The following is a 10,207-nucleotide window of genomic DNA, read 5'->3' on the forward strand; positions in this document are numbered from 1 at the left end:
AAGAGGGAAGGGTAGAGCCGCTGCCGCCCCATGGGCGTTAGTAGACGTTCAAAATCACTGCAAAGTCGGCGGCATCGCACACTCCAGGCGCTGCCTTCCCAGACGCGCGAGCTGGGGGTGGGGGGTGGGCGGGGGTGGGTGGAGTCGAGCCCACCGGCATAAATCCTCCCGGCTCTGCGCAAGAAGCAGCAGCGCCACCACCCCGCGAGGCGCCCTGCCGGCTTCTCATTGGTCCGGAGTCCCGGAGCGGCAAGCTTCTTCCCCTTCCGGTCCCTGGGTGGTTGCGGCCGACCGCCCAAGCCCGCGGTCATTGGCTGGGCCGGGCTGTCAGTCCTTCCGCGTCTGGCGGCGGGCGCGGCGCGGGGCGGCGCGGCGCTGCGCGGCCTGGAGAGCAGTCGCGAAGCCTGCTGCAGAGAGAAGATGGCGGTCGCGGTGAGAACTTTGCAGGAGCAGCTGGAGAAGGCCAAAGAGAGCCTCAAGAACGTAGACGAGAATATCCGCAAGCTCACCGGCCGGGACCCAAATGATGTGAGGTAAGCGGGGAGTCGGCGGGGGAGGCAGAACGAACGGAACCTGCGAGGTCGGCGAGGCACGCCTCAGGTCGGGGCCCAGCGGGGGCGAGAGGGCAGCCGGCCGGTTGCGGGTCAAGAGGCCTCTTTTCCCCGGGCAGCGGCCGAGCACGCTTCTCGGTTAGGTCGCGGAGGGGAGACGCCATCCCTGCGCCCCGGGGCGCTGGGCGCAAGTGCTTGCGGAGGGAGAGCGAGCCCGGCTGCGCCGCATGGCTTCCGCACCCGTGGGAAGGAGGCCGAGGCCACGGCTTCCCGCCCTTGGCGCTGCAGGCCCGGAACTGCAGTACAAAGCCCGGTTTCCACCCCGGCGGCCCCCCAGCCCCGGCCCAACCCCGAGACCCTCCGGGGACGCGGGTGGCCGCCTCTCTCCCTGCTCTGGCCTAGGTGTCCCCCTCCCTTGGGGCTGGCAGATAGAAGCTAATCCAGCCTTATTAATGTGTAGAGGTTCGAAGGAAATGTTAATTTTCCGAAATACGGGCCTTGGGGAAACAAGGGGGAGGAATGTAATTTCCCGTTTCCAAGACGTGGATCTGAAACCGTCGTTTTAGAATGATTTGTGTTCAGTTTTCCTTAGGGTGACCCACACCTGTGGAAGTAGATGATGCCCTTGCATATGTCTACGTAGGACTTTGGCACTGATTATAAATCTTTTTATAGGCCCATCCAAGCCAGATTGCTGGCCCTTTCTGGTCCTGTTGGAGGTAGAGGACGTGGTAGTTTATTGCTAAGGTAAGGTCTTTGATATATGTTACCTAATGCTAAAATTTATAAACTTAATTGAGCCGGGCGGTGGTGGCGCACGCTTTTAATCCCAGCACTCGGGAGGCAGAGGCAGGCGGATCTCTGTGAGTTCCAGGTCAGCCTGGTCTACAGAGCCAGAGCCAGGACAGGGACCAAAATTAAACAGAGAAACCCTGTCACAAAAACCCAAACTAAACCAAAACAACAAAAAAGAATTATCAGGAGCTGGGGTGGTGGCGCATAACTTTAGTCCCAGTACTCAGGAGGCAGAGGCACGTGGATCTGTGTGAGTTTGAGGCCAACCTGGTCTAAAAATTGAGTTCCAGGACAGCCAGGACTGTTACACTTTGAAACCTTGTGTTGCGGGGTTGGGGGTGGAGGTAGGGGGGGAGTGGGGAATCAGATTGAACCTGTTAGGTTTCTAATAAGTGTATTGCAAAAGTACAGGTTGAAGACTATTAATTAGAACAGTTTTGTATAAACTTAATTGTGTTTTTAAGTACTATAAATGCTTTTTGACATCTGTGACTATAATTGGTGTAGAGTGTTGCTTTGCAATCCCAGAATGGAAGAAGGCAACTTTTTCCTGTGAATGTTCACTAAAGTTCACTTTGTTTGGAAGTGTTTTTATTTTTTATGAAGTCAATTAAATTCTTTCACCAATACAAAATATCAATTTATCTCAAGCTTTCTGTTGGATTTTTTTAATTGCAGGCGTGGATTCTCAGATAGTGGAGGAGGACCCCCAGCCAAACAGAGAGACCTGGAAGGGGCAGTCAGTAGGTAAGTGGATATAGTGGCTTCTCCCTGGAGTCCCTTGGTGTCTGAACTGGGCTAGCCAGTGTCTTAGAAAAGTCAATAAGATTGGAAGAAGTAACACTTTGTTTTATAATTTGAAACTCATTGTGAGAAATGTGGGTAGAGTTTGGTTTGAGCATTTTGCTTCTATTTTTTTTTTCTTTCTTTTTTTTCCCCCCGTGGCTGAGGACCGAACCCAGGGCCTTGCGCTTGCTCTACCACTGAGCTAAATCCCCAACCCCTATTTTTTTACTTTAAAAAAAAAAAAGGTGAATGAGATGTAAACTGATACACTGTGGCTTTTGTCCTTGGTTATTAAGTGCTTGATTCTGCAGCAGTCATTTATATTTTTTCTTGTGATAGGCTGGGGGGGGAGCGGCGGACAAGAAGAGAATCACGCCAGGAAAGCGACCCGGAAGATGATGATGTTAAAAAGGTATTGAAATTAAATATTAGAGGATGGACACGATTCTTTGTGCGTTTTGGAAACCATGTTACCTGTGTGCAGGCAATCAACCATACTTCTTTTCTCTTGTAGCCAGCACTTCAGTCTTCTGTTGTAGCTACCTCCAAAGAGCGCACACGTAGAGACCTTATCCAGGATCAAAATATGGATGAAAAGGGAAAGCAAAGGTATCTGCAGACATGTCAGATAATAGAGTTTTAAGCCTAGAGGATCTCTTAGAAAATGTGGGGTTTGGTATAGATCCTGCAGACATTGATTTTATTTTGTTGCTTTTTAGGAACCGGCGAATATTTGGCTTGTTGATGGGCACCCTTCAAAAATTTAAACAAGAATCTACTGTTGCGACTGAAAGGGTATTGGTGCAGTTTTTGTCTTGCCTCATTTTCTCATTACCAAATAGGGGAGTAATGTTTCTAAAAAGAGCTTGAAAGTTCTCTTTGCTTTTGTGATAAGGTCTTTTGCTGTGAAGCTCTGGCTAAGCTGATATTCACCCTGTAACTAAGAATGGCTTTAGAGCCGGGCGGTGGTGGCACATGCTTTTAATTCCAGCACTTGGGAGGCAGAGGCAGGTGGATCTCTGAGTTCAAGGCCAGCCTGGGCTACAGAGTGAGTTCCAGGACAGGCTTCAAAACTACAGAGAAACCCTGTCTCAAAAACCAAAAAAAAAAAAAAGACCTTGGACTTTTAATGCTCCTGCTTCTACCTTAGAAGTACTGGGATTTATTTTTTGAATAGGTTACCTGTCCACCTTTGAGTTTTTGAGATGGTGGTCTCACTATCTGTCTGTTGAAACTCACTATGTAGACTATGCTAGCCTCGAACTAAACAAGATCCACCTGCCTCTGCCTCCTGAGTGCCGGCGTTAAAGGTGTGAGCCACCATTACTGGCTTTTTAATAGGTTTTTGCCTTTATTTTATATGTATGGGTGTTGCCATTACATATGTCTGTGCACAGTGTGTGTACAGTGCCTGTGGAGGCAAGAAAGAGGGTGTTGGGTTCTCTGGGGCTGACATCACAGGTCTGTGAGCTGCCCTATGGGTGCTTGGAATCAAACACAGGTCCTCTAGAAGAACATCTGGTGGTTATTTTGTTTTTGTTTTTTTTTTTTGAGACATTGTCTTATGTAGTCCATGCCAGTCTTAACTATTAAGAAAGATTTTCTGTTGTGTTTATTTTATTGTGTATATGCATGTGGGCATATACAAGGAAAACTTGCTTGTAGACCCAGAGGATTAACTTCCAATTGTCAGCAAGTACCTTTATCCGATAGTCTATCTCACCTGACCCCAGCTTTGAACTCTTAATCCACCTATATCAGTGATGGACTAGAATTATTGGCCTGTAACACTGTGTCCAGCTTTAAGGCTCTTTAAAGATTCATAGTAAGAACTTGTCTCAAAATCGAGTCCTGGGGAGAGTGGCTCAGTTGGTAGAGTCCTTGCTTGGGATAATTAAGGCCCTAAGTTCAGTTCCCAGTACAACCCTGGCCCTCCCACCACCACCCCTAAAAAGAAAGAAATTTTCTTTAAAGACCATAGCAATACAAAGTAAAATCTAAGGAAACACTTAAAATCTTCAGAAATTGTTCTATTTTCAGCTGACTTTTTTTTTCTTTAATGTTTTTTGTATTGTTATAAAGAGCCTGAATTTGTAACTATTGAGAGCATGGGTTCTGGCCTAAGTTACAACAGTCTCATTGTGTGGTCTTAAGTTTGGTATCAAGTTTGGTTGGGGAGTGTATGTTTTAATTACATTTATTTATGTGGTAGGCACATGTATGGTGAGTGAGGTCAGATAACTTTTGGGAGTTGATTATCTCTCTCCAAGATGTGGGTTTGGGGGATTAAACTCAGGTTATCAGGCTTTGATGGCATTCACCTTTACCTGTTGAGCTATCTTACTGGCTCTAGGTCTCAGATTTTCCTTCAAAGGGGTTTGGGTTTTAGTATTTGGTTCTGTTTTTGTCTTTTTGCAATAGGGTCTCATGTAATCCAGGCTGGCTTTGAACTACCTGTGTAGCTGAGAATGACCTCGAGCAGTTGGTCTTCCTGCCTCCCACACCAACATGTTGGAATTACAGTTATTAAGTCACGCAACTCAAGGGTTGTAGTTGAGTCTTATTACACACACAAAGGCAATCCTTACCACTCTAGAAGCAAAAGGCTGCCCTCTACAGTTTATTTTGCCCTTTACAGTTTATTTTATTTTGGCTTCTATAAATTCTTATTTCAGTACAGCTACAGATTTGTGTCTCTGGAACTGATGTTAATGCTTTTGCAGGAAAACTAATAGGGAGAGAGGGACATTGTAGATGCCACCACACACCTGTGGAGGTAATCATGCATACCCTCAACATGTCCTCTGAGAATGGAACTCAGTTGCTCAGGTGTGGCAACAAGTGCCCTTATCCAGTGGGCCATCTTGCAGACCTGAGTTAAGTTATATTAAAGAAACTTTTATGTTTCCTTAGTCAGTGTTTCCTGAAATTGTCAGTTACAATCAATACCAAATACTAAGTTCAAATTACTAATACCTGAAAGTATGATACAGAAAAAAGTATGCAAGTAAATTTTTGTGGTAAAATTGTAAGTTTCAGGTAATCAAGATGTGTGGTGGTTTTATTGTAATTGAACTAAAACTGAAATCTTGATTATCTTGTATACTAAATCAGGTTATTTATTTTTAGCAAAAGAGACGCCAAGAAATTGAACAAAAACTTGAAGTTCAGGCTGAAGAAGAGAGAAAGCAGGTTGAAAATGAGAGGAGAGAACTGTTTGAGGAGAGACGTGCTAAACAGACAGAACTGCGCCTTCTGGAACAGAAGGTTGAGCTTGCGCAGCTGGTGAGCAATGGTTTCTAAGTCCTAAATGAGATGATCCTTCATGTTTACAGAGAACTGACCTTTCTACTTTTTCTTCAGCAAGAAGAATGGAATGAGCATAATGCCAAGATAATTAAGTATATAAGAACTAAAACAAAGCCCCATTTGTTCTATATTCCTGGAAGAATGTGTCCAGCTACTCAAAAGCTAATAGAAGAGTCACAGAGAAAAATGAATGGTAAGTACATGAAGTCCATTGAAGCTTTCTCAATGTTAAAACCGTACATTCACATATACCCATTTCTTAGAAATGATTTAATAGTTCAGTTTTGGGTTGTTTTGCTGTTTTATAATATTCTGAAATTGATAGTGGGGTTAGGGTTCGGGAATATTTTCTACGTAGTTGAGTTTAACCTCAAACTCATTTTGTGGTGGTGATTATATGTATAAAGACTTTATGTAAGATTACTTTGTGCTTAAAAATCTTAGCAGACACAGAAGAATGCTAAGGAAATTTAGGCAAAATAAAAGTTCATATTAGGTATTCATATGGCAGGCTACTGGTAGGCTGGTAATTGGGCATTTTGTTGTGCCTGAGACCGGGAAAGTTACCCATAATGGTGGGTCTGCTTTAAAGAGGTTTTGTTGATCTTCTGGCATGAAGTTGAGCAGCAAAGATGTCCAGGTGTGCAGGACCTTGGTCTGTAGGTCTCCTGTCAATATGTCAGTTTGTAATACATTTACCATAATCAGTATTGTCATCTCTTTAGGAAAACATTCAGGAACTGGTAGTTCAGCTATAGAGTGCTTGTCTAGCTTGCTTAAGATCCCTGAGTTCACTTCCCAACACTGTCCCCCTAAAAAACCAAAAAACAAAAACTAGAGATATAATAAAAAGACTATTAGATGATAGTGACAATTTGTGACCTGGTATAAAGTTGTTACTTTTTTTTTTCTTTCTTAACTACCATAAATTGTACACATGTAATTTTTATTGTTTAGCTTTATTTGAAGGTAGACGCATCGAATTTGCAGAACAAATAAATAAAATGGAGGCTAGGCCTAGAAGACAATCAATGAAGGAAAAAGAGCATCAGGTGGTGCGTAATGAAGAACAGAAGGCGGAACAAGAAGAGGGTAAGGTGGCTCAGCGAGAGGAAGAGTTGGAGGAGACAGGTAATCAGCACAATGATGTAGAAGTAGAGGAGGCAGGAGAGGAAGAGGAGAAGGAAGCAGGTGTAGTTCATAGTGATGCAGAGAAAGAACAGGAGGAGGAGGAGGAACACAAGCAGGAGATGGAGGCTAAGATGGAGGAGGAAACTGAGGTAAGAGAAGGTGAGAAGCAACAGGATAGTCAGCCAGAAGAAGTTATGGATGTGTTAGAGATGGTTGAAAGTGTCAAAAATGTAATTGCTGAGCAGGAAGTAATGGAAACTAATCAAGTTGAAAGTATAGAGCCTTCAGAAAATGAAACTAGCAAAGAATTGGAGCCAGAGATGGAATTTGATGTTGAGCCAGATAAAGAATGTAAATCTCTTTCTCCTGGAAAAGAGAATATTAATTCTCTGGAAGTGGAAAAGGAGTCTGAGGAAAAAGAAGATAAAGAACCTGAGCCCCAACCTGAGCCTATGGCTCAGCCTCAGCCCCCGCCTCAGCCCTTGCCCCAGAGCCAGCCCCACTCTCAGCCCCAACCTGTACTCCAGTCCCAGCTTCTCTCTCAGCCTGAGACTTTGCCGTTAGCAGCAGTTTTGCAGCCTCCACCTCAGGTTGTTCAGGAGCAAGGGCATCTACTACCTGAGCGGAAGGAGTTTCCTCTAGAGTCTGTAAAGCTCCCTGACGGGCCTGTAGAGCCAGTGTTGGCAGTACACTCAGAGAACAAGAGTAAGAACAAAACTAGGGGCAGAAGCAGAGGTCGAGCGAGAAGTAAGACGAGCAAGAGTAGAAGTCGGAGCAGTAGCAGCAGTAGTTCCAGCAGCAGCTCGAGCAGCAGCAGCAGCGGGAGCAGCTCCAGCAGTGGCAGCAGTAGTAGTCGCAGCAGCTCCAGTAGCAGCTCGAGCAGCAGTGGGAGCAGCAGCAGAGACAGCAGCAGCAGCACTAGCAGCAGTAGTGAGAGTAGGAGTCGGAGCAGGGGCCGAGGACATAACCGGGATAGAAAGCACAGGAGGAGCGTGGACCGGAAGCGGAGGGATACTGCAGGACTAGAAAGAAGTCACAAATCTTCCAAAGGTGGTAGTAGTAGAGATACAAAAGGATCAAAGGATAAGAATTCCCGATCTGACAGAAAGAGGTCTATATCAGAGAGTAGTCGATCAGGCAAAAGATCTTCAAGAAGTGAAAGAGACCGAAAATCAGACAGGAAAGACAAAAGGCGTTAATGGAAGAAGCCAGGCTTTCTTAGCCTATTTGCAGCAGAAGATTTGATGAGTAAAAGGATTACCTTGTAAGGAGGATGCTGCCTTAAGAATTGCATGTTGTAAAAATTCTTTTTGGAAAATACAGACTGTTTGTTTACCAGACATTCTTGTACTTTTTGCATAATTTTGTAAGAGTTATTTATCAAAATTATGTGAGGTTCCAAAATATGTAAAAATAATAATAATAAAAAAAGATTAACATCCCTTGTCATCTTTTTTAAATACCCTATTACTCTTCAGTCAAAATCTGTATATTTTAATAGGTAAATCTTTAAATTGTTCCTTTATGTTCTGTACCATACATTGCTTTTGTAGAAATAAATGTGCATCTTTCATTATTTTTGGGATGTCCTTGTTAACACTTGTATAATAAATATCTTTATATCATTTTCAGTTTTTGTCACAAGATACTGAACATGATTAGAATGTTTTTGAAAGTTCCATCACTTGGATTTGCCTAAAAACAGTTATTTTGAGTTACCAGGTCTTTACAGCTTTGACGGGAAATAGTTCTTTTAAAACATTTAATTATTTCCTATCTTATAATTTTAATCTAAGCATTTTCCTGTTTTTCATTTAAACCATTCAGTTGGTAGATAACTTAAACAGTGTAATTTGGTTGTCATTTCATGATTATGGGAACATCATTCTCTTGTCCTCATAGCTACTTGTGTGATAACAACATAGTATATAAATCTGTTATAGTTATCACCTCCTGGGTGGTTGGGGGGTAAAAGTATCTTCTAAACTTGGTTTTTGAAGTTGTGGTCTTGTCTTTTCTGTTGGCTATAACTGAAACATGCCAATCTGTGTTTTCAAGAATTTTTGTTTAAGGAAGTATTGTATGGAAGTTTACCCAATGAAGGAAGCTCATCTAGACTGGACTATGTAAACAAGATAACACACAAGTGTACCAAGTGATTATTAACTTTGTTTATAAATTTGTATGGACTTGGAGTATCTGTTGCCCATTACTATATATGTGCAAATAAATGTGGCTTAGACTTGTGACTGTTTAAGATTAGTATTTGTATTAACGTTCTGATGCACATGAGAGCATTTCAATGGCAGTGGCTATTTTTGAGTTGATATTTTAACATTATAGCTGTAGCCTGACTTTAAATATTAGTATACCATCAACAACTAAACAGTTTGCACGAAAAATGAACAAACATCTTAATTTAATTTTTGTGTCTGCACAACCCACTTGTTAAAGCAAATGTGAAAAGAATTCTTTAAAAATCCTTTTCTTGGGTTAGATGAACAAAAGTCAAAACTGTAGAACCACCTTCGTTCATGAGCCTGTTTACACCAAGACCAGCTTAACAACTCTGTGCTCTTGATGACCTTGTGCCGTGCAGTGGAACAAATTGTTAAGGGAATGACTAGATTTAAAATGGCTGAGGAGAAAAAAAAGCTTGGCCTCTTTCTTTCCTTTTTTTCTTATGATTTATTATGTATAGAGTGCCCTGTCTGCATGTATGCCTGCATGCCAGAAAAGGGCATCAGATCTCATTACAGATGGTTGTGAGCCACCATGTGATTGCTGGGAATTGAACTCTGGGACCTCTAAAATGCTCTTAACCTCTGAATCATCTCTCCAGACCTTGGCCTTTCTTTTTTTAAAGCACATAGATTAAGGAAAGGTGAGAACTGAAGGTGGGGAGAGCCTCCAAGGAAGAAGTACTTAATAACATTTTTTTACTTAAATATGTTTTGTCTGTGTGGAAATATGAGCTCATAACCTTTTTTGATGACATTAGCATATTTTGAGAGCCTACGTACTGGAATAGCGGTGTAGTCCAATGACTAGAAAGTGCTAGGCCCTGGATACAGCCCATTTTGTGATAAAAGTTTTACTTCCTTCTGTTCAACTAGTGGATAATGGTCAAAGGAATATAATTTATAAGGAGAAAGGAATAATTCACAATTTCCACTTAAGCTTTATAAGTATTAAGTACTAATATTTTAAGTTACATGTATTTTTTTTAAGATTTATTTATTTATTTATTTATTACATATACAGAAGAGGGTGCCAGATCTCATTACAGATGGTTGTGAGCCACCATGTGGGTGCTAGGAATTGAACTCAGGACCTCTGGAAGAGCAGTTGGTGCTCTTAACCTCTGAGCCATCTCTCCAGCCCAAGTTACATGTATTTTCAACTGGAAGGCTTGTAATTTTTTTAAATTTAGTATTTTATTCACTGGTGTGTGTGTGTGTGGACCAGAGGAAGGTGTCAGATCTCTAGGCATTTTTGAGTTGCCCTATTGGGTGCTGGGAGATAGGTCCTCTGGAAAAGCAGCAAGTGTCCCAACTGCTAAGCCATCTTTCCAGCCCATGGAAGACTTATTGGCATGTATTAGTTATAAAGGGTTTTATTGTGATATTTCACAC

At 42.6% G+C, this 10,207-nt stretch overlaps 1 protein-coding gene across 1 annotated transcript; it reads left to right on the forward strand.

Moving 5' to 3' along the window:
- The first annotated feature begins 292 nt into the window (after nt 1–292).
- Nucleotides 293–8,819, forward strand: Pnn (pinin, desmosome associated protein). Its single transcript, XM_059279428.1, has 9 exons — nt 293–533; nt 1,227–1,298; nt 2,025–2,093; nt 2,472–2,544; nt 2,647–2,741; nt 2,852–2,927; nt 5,262–5,417; nt 5,496–5,634; nt 6,399–8,819. Exons 1-9 carry the CDS (start codon nt 421–423, stop codon nt 7,769–7,771), a joined length of 2,166 nt encoding a protein of 721 aa, XP_059135411.1. The 5' UTR covers nt 293–420; the 3' UTR covers nt 7,772–8,819.
- Nucleotides 8,820–10,207: the final 1,388 nt, after the last annotated feature.

The sequence above is a fragment of the Peromyscus eremicus genome, chromosome 14 (assembly GCF_949786415.1).
Source record: "Peromyscus eremicus chromosome 14, PerEre_H2_v1, whole genome shotgun sequence".
Taxonomy (NCBI): domain Eukaryota; kingdom Metazoa; phylum Chordata; class Mammalia; order Rodentia; family Cricetidae; genus Peromyscus; species Peromyscus eremicus.

Coding starts and splice junctions, on each gene's coding strand:
- Pnn (XM_059279428.1), top strand. CDS start 421: ATGGCGGTCGCGGTGAGAACTTTGCAGGAGCAGCTGGAGAAGGCCAAA. Junction 5,418..5,495: donor AGGTTGAGCTTGCGCAGCTG/GTGAGCAATGGT, acceptor CTTTTTCTTCAG/CAAGAAGAATGGAATGAGCA. Junction 5,635..6,398: donor GTCACAGAGAAAAATGAATG/GTAAGTACATGA, acceptor TTTATTGTTTAG/CTTTATTTGAAGGTAGACGC.